Source organism: Halichoerus grypus, chromosome 7, assembly GCF_964656455.1.
Source record: "Halichoerus grypus chromosome 7, mHalGry1.hap1.1, whole genome shotgun sequence".
Lineage (NCBI taxonomy): Eukaryota > Metazoa > Chordata > Mammalia > Carnivora > Phocidae > Halichoerus > Halichoerus grypus.
Window position 1 is genome coordinate 92371878 of NC_135718.1, and position 18970 is coordinate 92390847.

The window sequence follows — 18970 nt, forward strand, 5'->3', positions numbered from 1 at the left end:
GTTTGAACTGCTTTCCCAGAAACATTTTTCCTTGCTCTCATTAAAGTTTCTCTGCTTACTTCTTCGCCCGTTTATTCTGCCTTGATGGTATTTTATTACCCGAAGGAACTTAGTTTTGTGCACAAATTTGGAGATTTCCCACAGTACTTTCTTATCTTGATCCTTTGCAAAAATGTTAAATAAGGCCAGTTCAATATGTTTTCCTAGGGGTTCCTATTAACACTCTTCTCTCCAGAGAAAAACGATCCTTTAGCCAAACTCCTTATTTACTCTCTAAGACAATATTCCCTCTCCAGCTCAAAACATTTTCTCTCGTCCCCACAAAACTCATCAATTCGGCTTTAGTGAGGTGTAACCGATATATAATAAGCCATGTGTATTCAAAGTATACAATTTGGTGAGTTCTGTCATACGTATGCACCTGTGAACCCATTGCAGGATAACAGACGTATCCGTTATTCCCAAAAAGCCCTTTTGTTGTCTGTCTCTCCCTCCCTCCCCATTCGCAGCCAACCAAGGATATGTTTTCTGTCATTACAGATTAGTTTGTATTGTCTATAATCTTAGATAAATGAAATCATACCATATGTAGTCTTCTGGTTTTGGTGGGGGAGCCTGGCATCTTTCACTCACTCTAATTATTTTAAGATTCATCAACGTTGTTCCATAAACCAATAGTTTGAATATTCCGAGTGGTACTCCACGGTATGGATAGACCACATTTCGTTCCTCCATTTCTCAGTTGGTGGACCCTTGCGTTGTAACCAGTTTGGGGTTATTGTGAATAATATTGCTCTGAACATTCCCACACAAGTCTTTGCATGAACGTATGCCTCAGCTGCTCTTTGGTAAATATCTAAGAGTGGAAGGGCTGGGTGGTATCATTTCTACCACTTCTGGTATGACATATTTTTTTTTTTAAGATTTATTTATTTATTTATTTGACAGAGAGTGAGAGAGCACAAGCAAGGGAAACAGCAGAGGGAGAGGAATAAGCAGGCTCCCGCTGAGCAGGGAGCCCGATGTGGGGCTCGATCCCAGGACCCTGGGATCATGACCTGAGCCGAAGGCAGACGCTTAATGACTGAGCCACCCAGGTACCCCAGTATGACGTATTTTTAAAAGCTTTCTAAAATTGAAATAAAGTATATCCTCTCTTTCTCCTTTATTTATGCATTTTCTCAAAAAAAAAGTAAACATAGTTCTCAAAGAACAAAACCAAGAAGTAAAGACCATGGGGCCTCGGGTGATGGTGGCCATACTTCTTTGTCCACCAAGACTGCTCAGTCTTCATGTCTGTAAAGTGTCACAAAGCAGCTACAGCACCCAGGTGATCCTCAGTCCCTTAGGGATAGGAGGAAAAGTCACTTCTCCCTCCTGGAAGCTCTGTGGTGTGCAGGTGCTAAAATATTTATCAATCAGATTCAGCCCAGCAGTCCGCCTGTGTGTATTATTTGAGTACACGGAGTAATTTATGGCTCAGAACAGAATGGAAAATCAAGAAGACTGTCCTGTATTTTGTTTCCAATGCTGTTAGGCTTGTTTTGAAATTTATGTAAAATAAAACACAGACAAAGACAGAAAGGGAGAGAAAGACGCAAGAGAACAGAGTAAGTACCAAAAGAGGAAGGTTAGAGAAAAAAGATAGTGGGACCAAATTCTGAGAGTCTATGCTCAAGTTAGTAAATAACTCCCCTTATCCCGACATTTTTTACACACGGTCAAAAGACACAGGGTGAGTCGCTGCTTGGGTTTCAAAGCTCTGATGTGAGGACCCAGTCTGAGCCACCAGCCTCGTGTCTCTTCTGTGAATGGGGCCATCCCAGGTGAACAGATTGTGATTTTGAAGTTCCAGGTGTATAGAAAATAGACTTGTTATTTTTAATTTACAAGCTCCTATATCAATAGATGTAAATTAGGATTTCTTTTCCTGGACACATAAGGAAATACAAGTGATGCTGAAATTTACTGCTGCTTGAACAACACTTGGCTCCCCCCACCCCACTACGAAGCAGGACCCAGGCTCCATAAATCAATTTTCCTCACATGCCCAGCTGTAAAGGAAATAAAGAACAGGCAGTGTGTTAAATCCACCATTGGCCTTGGGGTTGTGGTTGGCAATCTGGACCACAGGAGAGGCTTCAAGATGAATGACATCTATCTTTATTTTCTCTCTCTTTAATGTGAAAGTGAAAACAAAATGCACAGTATCTTAAGTCATAAATGATAGGGGATTCTGCAATCTATGCAAAAGATGAGAGGATTACATTGAACATGTCACCAGGCGGAGACGCTGTAGAAAAGCATGAAGACTGGGGGCCAGCAGATCGGCATGCCTCCCCCACGAGGCCCGGCAGGTGCACCCCCCTCAGCAGCCTGGACGCAAAGACATGGCACCAGGGGCAGCCTCAGCAAGTCTCCACAGACGCTTGATGAATGGCATGGAATGAAAAGTACTTTCCAGTTAAATTCAGTGCTGATTCTAGGTTTGATGGCCAATTTGGCTAGGCTATGGTGCCCAGTTGTTTGGCCAAACAGCAGTCTAGATATTCTCCAGAAGGTGTCTTTTAGATGTGATCAACATTGAAATCAATAGATTCTGAATAAAGCATATTACCCTCCAACGTGCTAAAGGAAAGCACTCTCCTCAGGTACACAGTTGGGCAAAGCACATAGTTCCCAAGGAGTGGTGATGGGAAAGCAGCCCCAGCCCTTGGGGCGTGGTGTCCAAGGGCAGGCAGGGAGCCACGCTCTTTCTCTCCTGCTCTGAGCAGAGGCTTTCCGTGTGTTGGAGACACTATGTCCACAGTAGAGCTTAGCTACACTGCAGCATAGATGAACTACCCCAGCAGGAAGAGGAGGAGGCTGACGGGCTCCCAGGCAGACTCCTAACACTTCCAAGATGTGCTCACCAAATATTTACTGAGCGCCAGCCCCATTCTAAGAGGTGAGGATGTGACTATGGAACAGATAGACAAGTGCCTCACATTCTAGAAGGGGAGATAGGAAATAAACCAGTAAGCAAATGAATGGATAAGATAACCTCTGATAATAAGAGGTGCTATGAAGTCACCTTTAATATATAAATGACCAGAAGACTCAGGGAGAGTGATACTGGGAGTTCTGGTGTTCTACTCTGTCCTGAACTTCCATGTTGTTTATAACTGCCCAGCAATGAGACTGGTGATCCCTCTGGACTGGGAGCTCCCTGATGGCAGTGGCTGCCTGTTTGCCATCTTCAGTGTCTCATATAATGCTTGGCATATAGCACGGACTTAAAAAATGCTGGATGGATGGATAGATGGATGGATGGATGGATGGATGGATGGATGCAGACATGGATGGAGAGATGGATGGATGAGTGAATGGATGGATGAGTGAATGTGTGGATGGATGGATGACGAGTGAATGTGTGGATGGATGGATGGAAGGATGGATGGAGACATGGATGGAGAGATGGATGGATGAGTGAATGGATGGATGAGTGAATGTGTGGATGGATGGATGATGAGTGGATGGATGGATGGAGACATGGATGGAGAAATGGATGGATGAGTGAATGGATGGATGAGTGAATGTGTGGATGGATGGATGATGAGTGAATGAGGATATACTGCCAATATCTTATGCTGGGTCTTCTTAGAATCATCCCTGGATGAGGATGAGAGTGCTAGAAGGTTTGATTGGCAGGTGATACCAGGAAGCAGCAGTAGGAGAGTGGGAGTGAGAGACAGGAAGGGAAGGAAACCACCAGAGGATACATTATCAAGCAGGCTGCTGATATAGGCAGCTGGGGCTCAGTCCTACTTAGGAAATCTGGACCCTAGGTCCACCTAGGGTCAAGGTGGACCATGCCTCAGCGATGTTGCAGACAAGGGGCAAGGGAGCTGGGGCATTTACCCCCAACTCTTGTCAGTCTTACTTGGGAGCTGTTCCCAAGAGGACTGCCTCCCTGGTGCTCTGGCTAGCCCCATGCTCAAACACAGTGGGCTCCAGCAGAGAAAACCCTTGGGCAGTGTCACAAGGGCTAGACCTTGGGAGCTACAAGATTTTGTTCAGAGAATGACGTGTGGGGGGCACAGGGGGTTGAGGCCAACAGGACCGGCTGCCGCCAGTTATGTTCATCTCATGAATTCCTGGGGGTGCCTGGAGACAGTGACATGTGAGGGATTACAGGCCCAGGAGAGGAGGCTCTTGACAGCCAGACCCCAGCCAGTGTCAGACTTTATGACACACTGGTTGGTAATCCTTGGTCTTCTTCCGCTATCTCTCTCAATTAAAAAAAATCTATTTACTTATCTTAGAGAGAGAAAGCACTAGCAGGAGGGGCAGAGGGAAAAGGAGAATCTCAAACAGACTCCACGCTGTGCACAGAGCCTGATGTGGGGCTCGATCCTACAACCCTGAGATCGTGACCTGAGCTGAAATCAAGACAAGAGTCAGATGCTTAACCGACTGCACCACCCAAGTGCCCCTCTCTCTCTCAATTTTACCCTGACCCCTGGAGCTCCTCAAGGGTGGGAACAAGGTCTTATTTTGATTTTTAAATACTTGCAGGTGGTGAGAGCATGTACGGGGACTTAAGACTTGAGTATTTTTTTATTCCCTAGAAAGTGTCACTAAAATTTCACAGAGCCAGGTTTCTGAAAGTCCACTTTCTCCACAAAGGCCACCTTGCTGCTTTAAATTGAGTGCCAAGGAGACAGATATGATAATAAATGAAAATTCATTGGAGAAAAATGAACTACATTTATTTTCTGAAGCACCTGAAGGACTAGAAATAAATTTTGAGTGATGGTATATATTTGTTCTTTTTTTTTTTTTTTATTCAAAGTGGCCTGCTTGGTGCTGATTACACCCTTTTCATGATAGGCGCCAGGAAATTTCTCTTTCTTTGTCATGGCCAAGGCCCTTTTCCCCCTTTGCTGGAGTTTAAAAGGACAAAGTATGGACTCTTAAGGCTTTGGTTTTGGAGGGTGCCAAGAAAATGACACAGGCCATTATTTCTAGACTCATGAAATTAGATTTCCTGAATTTCAGAGTACCTCACGAACATACACGCCAGGTGCCAGGAAAAGCATCTAATTAGAGTGTGATGCTAAATTCACTTTTGCATAAGCTAAATGAAAAGATGATGGTCAGAAATCGTGTGTGCAGAATCTACCTGTGTGGAAATCAATAATGAAAAATATTCTGTTTTATTACTTAGCCATCACGATGTTTTGTAATGCCAGTACTTGGAATGATGAGAAATCTGAGACAACGTAATAAATTTGGCAATCTTCAAGTACAGTCCCATAGTTTGTTTTAAGTTTTAGTTTCTTTAAGCATCTTTACTCTTTTGAGAAGCAGGACAGGCCCGAGTTTTCAAGCATGGCTGGCTCCCTGTTTCAACATTCACTTACTGAGCTCCTACTGTATACAAGGCACGGTGCAAAGTGCAGGGGGAGATCTGACACAGTTACTGTTCTCATGAGATTTACACCTTGGTGATCAGACAGGAGAAAAGGAAAAATTCATTATTTCCACTTTAGAGGCAAGAAAAGAAGAATCCCACCTTCAGGGACCTCCTCAGTGTAAAAAGCAGAGACTTCCATTGGTCTCTTTATGCTTCAGTTCAACCTGTTTCTCAGCAAATTATTTTAACAGTATCCCTTAAAGTCCTGCTCCCCATCCCCTCGATGAGGAGCCAATTTCTTATTTAGTGGATAGACAACGCCATGGACAGATTTGTGTTTTCATCAACAACATGATTCATCAGCCACACGCAGAACCTCTACCCGATACCACATAATATAATACATCTTTAGTTTCTAGAATGTCTTCCACATGATTTTATCCCCAAATGCTTTACATACTTCACTAGGACAGCTATAGAATTAAAATAATAAATCAAAGCAGGGGACAGAAAGCAAAGAGGTTTATTCAAGGGAGGAAAAGACAGATTTGCAATGACACAGGACGAAAGATGGAGAGCCCTACTGCATTGTGCTAGTCCTGACTCTTTTCTCTGCTTTAACTCTTTGTTTGTTTGTCCCAAGCCACATACTCCCCTCTTGCAAATCTTCCTCTTGAAAAGACTACTAGGTGCTCAGGGCTTTTGTAAGAATCTCGATTTCCCAGTGATGCCTTCTTCATGCTTTGTTATGATGCTATCTCCCCAGAACGTCCTAAAACTAAAGCAATAACTTAATTCCTGAGCATGGGGTTTGAACTGAATGGGAAAAGATGTGAAATTTTCAAAGAACTTCAGTGGAGGAAAATCTGGGGACTTAGCTGCCCATCTTGCTTTTAGTCTGAGCTTCCTTCCTTCCTTCCTTCTTTCCTTCCTTCCTTCCTTCCTTTCTTCCTTCCTTCCTTCCACTAATATTGAAGACGGTAGGTATTGCATGGGAGGAGGGATGCAGAGACAGGATGGTTGTACTTTTAAATAGGGAGGTCGGGGGGGCACCTGTGTGGCTCAGTCAGTTAAGCCTCTGACTCTTGATTCCGGTTCAAGTCATGATCTGAGGTCTTGAGACTGAGCCCCACATCAGATTCTGCACTCAGTGTGGAGTCTGCATGAGATTCTCTCTCTCCCTCTGCCCCTCCCACCACTCATGCATGCACACACTCTCTCTCTCTCTAAGATAAATAAATAAATCTTTAAAAAAAATAAAAACTAATAAATAGGTTAGGGAAGGCATTTGCACAAAGATCTGAAAAAAGGGAGGGCCGAGCTGAGCAGAAATTTGGGGAAAAGCAGATGGCAAGTAACGGAAAAACCTTCAGCCTTGACTCTGAGTGAGACAGGAAGCAGTATTTTGGTAACAAGCAAAATTAGAGAAGTAGAAAGTAGTTGGCCAAAATGTTTTTCTCTGTAGCTTCTGTGCTGTGCTTTGCATCCATTCCCTTCTTTGGTGTCACTTACGGTGCTTGTGCGGAGGCTTCGTGATTGCCCACCCACCACAACCCATCTTGACTTTGGAGGCAGGAGAGCATAGTGGCTAAGAGTGTTTGTTTATTCATCCAACAAACATTTCTGGAGTGCTTTTTGCGGCACTAGGGCTTTAGCCAAGAACAAAGATACGAACGTCCCTACCCTTACGGAGCTTATGTTCTAGCTCATGGGCTTTGAGATCAGACAGCTGGGCTCAAGGACCTACTCATCGGCTAGCTGCATAATGTCAGTCAAGCTACTTCACCAATCTGTGCTTTAGTTTCCATATCTAAGCCATGGGCTAAGAAGAGGGCCAACTCATGGGGGCTTCTGAAGTTTGAATTTGTGTCAAGAACTCAGAATTGCATGTGGCACATAGGAAACATTCCATAAATGTTGGCTATCCTTAAATGAGTAAGCATGAGAACTATCACTCTGGTCTAGTGACCACCAAGGACGTCTGCAGCAATTGTGAAGACCGGGCATCACACCTCAGAGACAAACACTGCTCACACGGGGCTGAAGAGCACAGTTCACCTCTGAGGAACCAGGCACCATTGGTGATTGGAAACACCACTGAGCCACAAGGCGAGGCTGACCTCCGGGAGCTGCATCCGAGGAGGGCCCAGTTAGTGACTACACACTTCTAACTCTCTTGAGGGGGTTTCATCTTTTAGTTTTATAGCCCTAGAAAAACCCCTATGGTAAAAAAGAAAACAGTGGGAGGAAAGGGAAGGCAGGAGTGATGAAGAATTCTATGATCCTGCAGCTCAGGGAGGACTCAGGTATAGACAGCTGGAATTTGGCTGCAAAGCTGATGGTGAAAATGAATAAAAACGTCAAGTAGAATGGAAGTAAAAGGGGAAACAGTCTGTTTCTTTGTTGACACCCCCACGGTCTAACGGGGGAGGATGAGATTGCATGGAGTCAGTTCTGAAAGAGCAGAGGACGGATGGATGGAGAGAGGACAAGATTTCATTAGCGTATGCTTTTAAAATCTGTTTCCTGGTCACTAGCCCAGATGAAAAAGTGGCCCATTTAAGTGTGAAGGTGGGCATGACAAAAGTCATCCACTCCAGAGGGAACACTGAGAATGCACTGGGCTTCCCAGGGAGCGCAGACTTCTATCCTCTTCCTAGCATGTGCCATCTTAACATCATCTGCAGGATTTTGATGACGTTTCCACAACCGTGTGAAATAGATGGGATGACCGGCCACCATGGAACAGAAGGAACATGCCTACAGAGGCTAAGTTACTTGCCTCAAGTCCAGATCCAGTCTGGTCCAGAATGTCCGTGGCAGGCTGTGGATCCGACCCCAGACTACTTCCTCTTTCTCTTTTTCCCATACCCTTCTTCCCTCCCCCCAACGCTGGTCAAAAAAAAGATATTCAAAAATGTGCAGAAAGAATCAGAATGTCTAACCCTGAGAATGCTTGACAAGAATCACTGGGATCCCTCAGGCTCGCGGCATTTACTTTGCCTTCGACCAGCCCCACCAAGGCATGAATTGGGTTTTCAGCTGAGGCAAAGCTGTGTAAATGATTCCCAGATGTGGGGAGCTGATTGCCAACACCCCAATGGGCCATCAGTAAGACAAAGGCCCCGCTTAATCAGAAACTGCCCGATTTTACACATTCCCTGCAGCGGGAGATGGGAAGGGGCTGCCAACACTGGTCATTTTCTTCAGCCTAGATCACCAGCTCCGAATGGGGTGGGCCAAGCCATGAATGCCATTGCTGATATGGTCTGCACACCCCAAAACAGAATAGTTCTGGAGGTTGCTGAGGTTGGTGCCAGATGTTCAGGTTATCTATCTCAAGCATCTCAGGATTTTTTTTCTTTGAACACAAAGGATAATAGTGTAGATATTGAATTTTCCCTCAGTGCATTCACTGTCTCTCATAAGCAATCAAGAATTTACTTCTTCATGCAGCGAACACCTGAAGCTCTGTCCCTGGGCCCCCTGAAACCTGATGGCACTCAATATCCATTTGCTCCTTCTTAGTGTTTGCCTTTCATACGGCAACTGATGTGTGTTCAAGCAGAACCTTATTCACGCAGGTACAATTCCTACAAATTTGCTTCATCCATATACATGAGCCAGAGCCCCCTCTTTTCCGAGAAGTCCACAGAGTCTTTTCTAAGAAAAGGGAGGTTGACCTGCCAGGAATAAATAAACAAGAAGCCCAGAGGGTGGGGATTTGTCTTCTAAACTGCTGCCCCGGCCCTGCTGAGCCACCAGGGGAGGAAGGGGACAGGAGCAGCTGGTGTAGACACGCCCACACTGTATCTCGGGCAGCTGATTCACGGAGGCCCTGTTGGATAGAGGGAGCCCGGGGGAGGCACCCCAGCTCCCCCAGCAGAGCGCTTGCTGCACTGAAGCCCCACTTGCCCCTCCAACTGTTGCTCTCGTCTCGTGAGCAGACGGCACAATTTTGCATGCTGACCCTGACCACGAATGTCCCATAGGAAGTCGGTGGAAGCCCCGCTTCCCTGGGGGCCACGGACTAAGTCAGCAGGGAGCTGGAGTGGGCGACGGAGGAGTTTTGGGGGCGGAGGGGAAAGGAACAGACATGGGGTCAGAATGAGATTCTGGCAAGGAGGTTAAGCACAGGGATGACAGGCTTCACCGAAAGCTAGAAACAGGAAAAGCATAATCATGCTGACAAGTTCCATGAGGTGGGCTCTCGGGAGCTCTTCCTCTTCTGTAGGTGCCGTCCTATTACAATAGACACTAACGTGGAAATTTACTTCTGTCTGCAGAACCGAGGCGGAAGGTCTGCAGTGAGTTATCAAGGAAGAGTCGGATCCTGTGCATCCGGCTCTCTCTTCCTCCGCCTGCATCACCCGAGACTAACCGGGCTGTTTGCAATAGTTCTTCCCCAGTGCTAATTGCTGATGTGTTGATCATGGGAAGACATGCGCGTCCCTCAGGGGAACCGTATCTGATGGGAGAACAAGAGGACCACGAGCAGTTTCATGGCTCCTTCTCATCCTTCTTTGACTTCATAAACTCCTAGTGTGGAACCAAGGACAACTGTCCTGTGCTCACACGCCCAGGGACGAAGAAAGGCTTCACTGTGTAAGATTATGTGTTAAGTGCGTGCTCTAACCAGAGCAACAAGGCACTGTTTGAATTGGCTGTCAGCAAGAACGTGCAGGGGCTTTTAGACACGGCCGTCCCTGTAAGAGTAATAGCTGTGCACACATAGCACGCACATGGGCCCGGCACAAAGAGGAGGTGCCCCAAGGGGCATGATGGGTGGAGCCACTCGGTCCCAAAGCAGGACCTCGGAGCTGGGACACACCTCCCACCGCTCGGCTTGGCCCCTGGCCCCAGGGCCCGAGCGGGTCTTGGTTTGAATGCCTGAAGGGGGAAACTGGGCCAATCGGTCATGAAGAGTCAGTGACATGCTCTAGGGCTTGGAGAAAGCAGCTGGGTAATAAGACGAGGGGTCTAAACTCGCGGATGGAAGAAACCCCACGACAGGTCAAGATGGACAGAAGTATAATAACATCCCTCAGGAAAGAAGGCGATCAGGCCAAAGGCAAGGGGTTGGGGGAGCTGGTGGAAGGAAATGAGGAACAAGGCAAGCGAGAAAGAGAACAGAGCAAATGGACCCCACAAAATGTATCCGAGGGCACCCTGATATTGAGAACACCAACATTTACCCAGAAGATGCCAACCCCAGGAGAGCAGTATTTTTAACCAACAGCAACACGTTGTGTAAAGGTCAGAATATTCAAGAAGAAAATCATAAGTACAAAACAACCCTGCTACTGGAAAACCAGAGGGAGAGAGAGGGAGGGAGGGAGAAGCACTAACACATGGGATAGACCCAACAGGGAGCTAACAGACATACACCAAAGGGTTTGAAAACACAGACAAGCTCCACTTCTGTGCTCCTAGATCCAACAGCCATAAAATTACTGTTCACTGCCTTCCAGAAGTTCCTAAATGCTTCCTGTCCACCTCCACGCTTGTCCCAGACCAGGAACGGTGTGTGGCCTCGCAGCCCCACAGACCACACACAGAGTAGCTCTGGCCACAAAGGTACCATGGCTTATTCAGAACTGGAATTCTTAATTTTTAGACGTTGTATCTGAAACGCCGTCACGTCCATCTCACCTTTCCCCATAGAAAGCAAACATTTACAAAGAAAGCCTGATGTTGCCAAGAGTGGAGGTCTACAACCCTCGGCAAACTGGGGTCTGTTGTTGTTCTACTCGTCTCCTCAAACAAATGAGAGCTCCCACTTATTCCAAATGTTGTTTCCTAAACAATGATCATCAGTTCATGATGATGGTGAAGAAAACACTGATGTGTCTTATCGTGCCTGTTTCTCACCGAGGGCAACAAGGGCTCACTCACGTGTGGCAGGAATGAGGGTGGGCTCCCCACTCTGCCACTTCCTGGCTGCGCAGCCTTGGGTCAGTGACTCAACCTCAGGACACTTCTTTCTTTATCCATCCAACAGGGAAATGATAGGATCTGCCTCCCAGGGCTTGTCGGAGGACTAAGGGAGATTTTGCCCATTAGGAGCTCAGTACAGTGAGTGATGCTAACTGACTGTCCAGGAAACGTCAGCCGCGCTGGCCACAAACGTGGCAAATGGCACCCCTCCCCCATAAAATGACGAAATGATGTCCAGCACAGCCTCGTGAGAGCAGGCCACCCCGGCCACTTAGAGCTGCAAGGAGGGTTCCAGAACCCTGCGGACTCAGCTCTATCACACAGTCTCGCAGAACGACTTGCAAAGTGATGAGCACAGGTTTGAGGCATAGGAGTGAACTCTGCCCCCAAATCCCCACGCAGAAAGACATTCCCATGCTTCCAAAGGAAACCACAACCTCTAGAGCATTTCCAGTTTGGGCACCAGCGACAGATCCAGATTTCTCCCCTACCAGAGGCCACCTGTACCATCATCACCTTACGCAGCTTTCCCTGATCCGAAGCAGAAAGCCCCTGACCCTGAACTCCATCGACAGCCTGACAACATAAGCTGGGCTGGTTTTGACCTACTGCGTGGACCTTTGGGGATCCACAGAGGTGAGATACATCCCTGGTTCCTACTCTTAACATTCTGTACCCTGAGCGAGTCACTCAGTCTTCTGCTCTAGGTTCCCATCAGTGACGGAGGCTGTTACTACGCTGCTTCCCTCCTTGGGAGGTGTGAAAGCCCAGCTCTGGTGGGCGAGAGCGGCAGGGCAAACAGGGCAAAGGGTGTGAAAGGGAATGTGTGTGTGCGTGTGTGCATAAAACATCATTCTTTTCACATGGTACTTTCTCCCCCCGCTATATACTGTAAACCCTTTATACACAAACCACTGCTTTGAATGCCTTAAACCATTAAGCTCCAAGTGCTATCAGCATTCACCACAAAGAAAGTAATAATAAGGATTCAGGCAGCCCTATGGATCCTTTCCAGCCCTTTGAAAGCTCATACCACAAGCCCCTGCCATCTGAACTCCGTCCAGTCTTGGTTTATTGCCAACATCATGTGCGGCCCCTCCCCCACAACCGACTTCTGCAGCCCGTCCACTCTGGGCTCACCCCGCCGTCTCCATTCTGACCCTGGCCGTGCAAGCAAGTCTCAGGGCAGGCCGCGCAAGCAAGTCTCAGGGCAGCCTGCCCTTGCCCGTCATTTGCCATCCCTTACCCTGGTGTGTGCTGGCTTGTTTGGAAATGGTCCTCTGATTAACTGAAAGCCGGCCTCGAGCTCACCGAACGTCCGGCATGCGGGCCTTCCCAGCCTGCCTCGAGTCCACACGCTGCCCCTGCTCTAAAACACTGCTGGTTTCCTGGTAGCAGGAAATACTTGTTCTCCCTAAACACTGACCATCAGGAGCCCCTGACTCTGAGCTCCTCCTGCTTCCAATCCTGCTTCTGGGGTTTTCTGTGGGTAGCTGATCTAGAAAAGTCTCTGGATGGAATCTGAGCTGAGGCTTCTCACATTCAAAGTATTTCCGGTCAGGAAGGTGCACTGGAGGTCAAGCCCCATCTGGGCAGTAAATGTTCTCTGCAGCATCAAGCCCAGGCGGTCACCCGTTGTAAGCTTGAGCTCCCTCAGGGACGGGGACCTCACTCTCTCCCGGGGCGGTCTGAGCTAGGGGCAAATTTTCCTTCTTTCTGAGCTGGGAGAGCTGAGCTGGATGGAGTCTGAGCTGAGCTCCATCATCAGGTTTTATTCAGCCTTTGCCCACATACTTGGGTGTTTTATAGAACCAATCAAATTCCTCGTTTACACAATAGCCCAAGAGACAGATGAGGGCCATCTTCTCTGGACTAACCCTGCCATGACGTGGCTTCCCACTTCCTCAGGACGTTCGTCACCCTCCTGCGGACACGCTCTCACAACCCACCTAAGTCCTGGGATCTTCTGTGCTTGTGGCATTTCCCCATATTCTGTTCCACCTCTTCATTCCCTCCCTGAATGGCACGGACATGGCCTCCCAGTTGGTTTGCTCAGTGTCCCACAGGAACTCACATACAGACAGAACTAATACAATAGCGCCCACTGGCAGGCGGCCAGTGCACACATACTGTAGACCCCTTATCCGCGGTTTGTTTTTCTCGATTTCAGCTCCCTGCGGTCAACCGCCTGTGGGAAGCAGATGCTCCTCCTTCTGACCCAGCGTCAGAGGTGAATCGTAGCCTAACGCCAGGCCACAACTCTGGTGTCATCCACCTCACGTCATCTTGCTGCGTAGGCATTTTATCATCTCATACCATGACAAGAAGGGGGAGGACAGGACAATAAGCTATTTTGAGAGAAAGACAGAGACCATGTTCACCTAACTTTAATGCAATATATTGTGATAACTTGTATTTTATTATTAGTCACTGCAGTTCACCTCTTACTGTGTCTCAGCTGTTAACTGAACTTTAACACAGGCATGTTGGTATAGGGGAAAACACGGTACATACAGGGTTCAGCTCTGTCCTCGGTTTCAGGCACCCCCTGGGGGTCTTGGAGCGTATGTCCAGTGGATAAGCAGAGACGACCGCATTTCCTGTTACTTCCCATCCACCCAGGTTGGCCCAACTCTTCACAGGACAATAAACATGGCACCAAGGCACAATGAGACCCTCAGAGCCAGCTTTCCGACAAGCCCGTGTGCCGTCTTCACTGTGGATGTTACTAATCCAGGGCACTGGCCTCCGTTCTCCCTCTGACCTGATCCCTTCCTAGTCAGAGCCCTGTCCTCATAGTTGTTTGGATGGCACCGCTCATGAGGATAACAAGAGAAACCATGTAATATTCCTTCTTCCTGACATACGAAGTCCATCTCGAATCGCCTTTTGTACAGTACTTCATCACTTACAATTGTCGGTCTTAATCTTCAGAGCAATCTAGATGAGGAGTGTTGTCCTTGTTTTATAGACGAGGACATCGAGGCAGACCTCAGGGCTCCTCCAGTCTCAGATCTGGTGCTATTTATTCTATATCCTGCTTACCCAGGAACATGCACCTCTTAGGTAGAAAAAGTTTTCTAAAGTTAAGTTCTGGGGATCAAATAAAGAATGAATCACAGAGGGGGGGAATAATAAAGCTGAGGAATCTGGTTTCTATTTCTGGCTTTGCTATAAATTAACTCATAGTTTAACTTTCTTGGTCCTCAGTCTGCTCCTTCATAAAAGAAGGAGACTGAATTAGATGATCCCCAAAGTGCCTTCTGCTCAGCTGTCCTTTGTCTCCTGCCCTGTCTCGGCCGCACAGCTAAAATTAGGCAGAAAACATTGTTGAAATACCTTTCGTTTGGGTTTCTCGTGTTTTTAAAGGCCCTAAGATTAGCTGGATAGTATATGGTAACTACCCAGCCCGTCTGTCCAGAACAGGGGGAAAAAAACCCTGCCAACTCTTTCCTTGCTCATTTTTAAGCAGTTCATTTTCTGTGATGAGAAAGTCAATCTGGGAACACCAGCCGCGGGGCCGGGCCCACCAAAGTCCTCGTCCCAGGAGGACATCGCAAGAGCCTCGTATTCTTAGAGCTCTCAAGCCGGGACACACGTGGAGGTCTGGAGGCCTCAGCAAGGGGCGCGGATGCGATGGGAGTCCAGTGGGGAGAGGCCAAGGACACCGCTGAGCATCCTCTAGGGCACAAGCCCCCCCACAGCAGAGTCATCTGGACCCAGCTGTCAGCAGTCTGAGGTTGAGGAACCCCGTCTTGAAGCGTGAAGTCCAAGTGCGGCCCCAGACTCTTGCTAGTGGTTTAGCTAACCCGGCCCCGCGAGGGGCTAAGCAGGTGGACCGGCCCAAAAGAAGTGAGCTCCGGATGCTTCTCTTACCTGGCAAAGAAGGAAGCGGCCACCGAGGGGCCTGGCGAAGTCTCGTTGGCCACGCAGGAGCCCTGGGAGGCCGGGACGCCACAGGCCGAAGGCTTGTCCGCGTTGTAGTGATTCAGCACCGCCTCGGTCAGCCCCTCCCGGCCTGTCTCTGTCATCAGCTGGGAGATCTGACAAGGAAAATGGACACTGAGCTTGTTACCTGTGGCTCACTGCCCTTCCCGCACACGGCTGACGGCACCACTCTGTTGGGGGGAGGGGCCCCCAGCATGGGGTGGGGGCGTGAGGGGGTGCCCGGGGGCGGGGGGGCCAGGGACACACTGCATGCATGCTGGGGGTGATTTGGGCTTCTCAGAGGCTATTTTCTAGCGTTTTAGCCTGGAGACCTCCTCATTTTCATTAAAAATAATGGAATAAAATTACCCCCCTGACACTGTTTCAATTAAGCCTGTGTCTCCTGTCCATTTGGAGAGGGAAGCATGAACCATTATCCACAGTTTGCAGCCCAAGACCTGAGCAGAAGTATCAACCAGGGTAGCTTTCTTACCAGGACTGGCCCCAAATGCTGACACACGAGAAGGGCCAAGGTATCATTTATTAAAAGAGAAGCGAACCTGCTAATGGAGAATGTGAGGAATTAAAGAAAACACTATTTGTTGTTGTTGTTTGCTGTAAGCAGTCCGCAAACGACTAAGAGAAGCTTGTAGAAACAAATACAGTCACTGTGGATTACCAAGGGGTCTTCTTTGGGAGGATTTAGATCATTTCAACAGACTTGATTTTCCTACTCATTCTTTAAGATACATGGCTTCTGTTTTGTTTGCAATGATTGCCTTTGTAACGGAGGTTCCAGTGGACGGGCTGGGGACGTTTTACCTAAATCCACATGATGTGCTAGGAAGAAGCACACGTCTGAGCAAAATGAAAATCTCATGTAGAAATACACTTTTGAGAAGTGCTAATTCCATGACAAATATAATAATTATGCAGGTAAAGTCTAAGTGTGCTATTTGGAAAGACTGTTACTTTAAAACTTTAGTCCACTTACAAACGGGGAAAACGTTAGTTTAACAAGAAGAAGAAGAAGAAGGAGAAGAGGAGGGGGAGGGGGAAGAGGGGGAGGAAGAAAGAAAGAGAGAGAAAGAGAAAGCAAGAAAGCAAGCAAGAAAGCAAGCAAGAAAGAAAGAAAGAAAGAAAGAAAAGAAAGAAAGAAAAGAAAGAGAAAGGAAGGAAGGAAGCTTTAGTTTAAAAAAGAGCCAGCAGCCAGCTCAAACCTCTTAAATGCTGAATGGAAAATGTTCCTAATTGCCTACAAAAATACAAGGGCAATAAAGCAAAGATCAGGAACAGTTTCTACTTTGTAACTGAGCAGACTAGCAGGCCAGTGAAAGAGTCCCATTTGTTAACCTTCGAACATAAAAACATTTGTACTTTTCATTATTAGCGGTGTAACCATTAGTCTGAGCTCCATTGACTTGAAACTTTGCTTAAATTCATGCCCTTACTTGGAAAGCTTTGGCATTTTCAGCTGACATTTTGCCAACACATACTTTCTTATTCTCATTCACTTGACGGGTTGTAAGGAAACCTGACCCACACGAGAGAGGAGTAGGCAGCAAAACGAGCCCAGGGCCTGGGGAACATTCCATGCGCTCAGCAAGAGCTGCTGCCCAGGCAGGGGGCCTGCATCACCTATCCTCCAGCTTCCGCTGCTGTCTGTGGGGTGAGGGCTCCCCTCGACCAGCTGCCACTCTCCCGGAGGGACGACGTCGTGCACACCGATGTCACCGCTAAGCAGCACTTAGGATGCCCCTGTGTTCCAGGATGCCAACCCTCCCAGCAATGTCCACAAACACACCCACTATCACAGCACCATCATTTTTTCATCAAGTAGCTACAATCTACCATACATAAACTGGTTTTAGTTATTTTTAAAGATTTTATTGTCTATTTGAGAGAGTGCGAGTGAGCACACAAGCAGGGGGACCGGCAGAGGCAGAGGGAGAAGCAGACTCTCCGCTGAGCAGGGAGCCCAATAAGGGGACTCAATCCCAGGACCCTGAGATTGTGACCTGAGCCGAAGGCAGATGCTTCACCGACTGAGCCACCCAGGTGCCCCCATAAACTGGTTTCAGCACACAGAGACATCTGAAGAAAGTCAGTATAGCAGTGGATGAATGCATTGCTTGATTTGTCACCACGGATGTCCACGGGCTCATGAACGTGGCTGTCATCTGATCTGTCTGTGGAGTTTCCTGCTCATTTCTGTATTTCTCATCTGAAGTTTGGAAGGACGGGAATGGGATTCTGTCTCACTGTGTATGATCGGCCCTTGCAGGTACCCTGCAAACCCGCAGAGAAACCACTCGGATGTGGGTGGTGAGTGGCAAGAGGCGCAGGTGTCTAGGTGATTCCAGATTCCCAAGTCTGGCCCAGGAAGAACGCAAGCATCCTGCGGGCTCCTGGCTTTCGGAAATGTCCCTCAGCAAGTGAACTTCAATGTACTGGTCTCCTTCAAGAGAGCTAGTGGCTATCTTTGCCAAGCTACATTGGATCTCTTACTTTTAAAAGAAAGTGGGGATTTGTGGACATGGGAACTCAATTCCCAAACCTGTAAGTAGAATGATTCAATAATTGATTGTTCTTAGAAACCAGAAACACAGAATGTCTTACAGCTAGAAGGGCCTGCCAAGATCAGCCTTTTTGAAACTCCTTTTCTTAAGTAAGGACCCAGGAGCACAGAAGTGATTTGCCCAAGCTAATGTGAAACTGAGAACAGGCCCCTGATTCTTAGGCCAGTGGTAGCCACTCCTTTGCTCCTACTCCCCCTCTTCCTCCCTCCCTCCCTTCCTTCTAATTAAAAAAAGTTTAAATGGATAGGAAAAATACCAAATAATAATAAAACACATAGGGATAGATCCAGTACCATAATCAACAAATGTTAACATTTTACTTATCTTAGAAAATATTATTTATTTATTTATTTATATATTTTGAGAGAGAGAACACATGCGCAAGTTGGGGGAGGGGCAGAGGGAGAGAGAGTCTCAAGCAGGTTCCACGCTCAGTGCAGAACCTTGATGTGGGACTCGATCCTAGGACCCTGAGATCACAACCTGAGCTGAAATCAGGAGTCGGATGCTAAGCCGACTGAGCCAACCAGGTGCCCCAGAAAACATTTTTTAAAAGAAATCAAGCACTATATAAAATTGAAATTGTCCAGGTCCCTGGTTACATGGTCCTTCCTCCCAGTACCCCCTTTTCAGACACAGTACGATAATTTGGGTGGGAGCCAGCCCATGCCTTCCATCACACCCTGTCCCTCCTAAGAGCCTGGCTGAGCTCACCTTGTAGTTTCTTTTGAGCATTCTCTCATTTTGCTCTGCTTGTTCTGCAACTGGAAAAGAGTGTCCCCCCAGATTCCAGCTTCTGTAGGTCCTGCCACCAGTAAATTCATGTTTTCATCTATATTTACACCCAGTATCCTCTCCAGGGATCACAAACTTTCAGAAATAATATACAAATCACTACAGTAACTGCCAATTTATCTCCCCCTCCCTCCCTGCACTCCGGGGCTCTGGACCTTCTTAAGTTCCTCAAACATACCCACTTCCCTCCTGTCACAGGGCCTTTGCACGTGCCTTCACTCTCTAGCTGGCATGCTTCTCCTTGTCGTCCAGATCCAAGCTCAAGCATTACTTCCTCGGAGAAGCTTTCTTCCAGACTCCTTCCAGCCTTGCATAGATGCTGTTACAGGAGTGC

At 47.5% G+C, this 18970-nt stretch overlaps 1 protein-coding gene across 2 annotated transcripts in view; it reads right to left on the reverse strand.

The window, feature by feature from the left end:
* Positions 1–18970, reverse strand: part of KIF26B (kinesin family member 26B) — a 444934-nt gene that overhangs the window by 222557 nt on the left and 203407 nt on the right. For both annotated transcript variants that reach the window (XM_078077887.1, XM_036100240.2), the window contains one exon: positions 15212–15378. In XM_078077887.1, coding sequence (XP_077934013.1) covers positions 15212–15378 — 167 coding nt within the window. The remainder of the gene's footprint in view (positions 1–15211; positions 15379–18970) is intronic.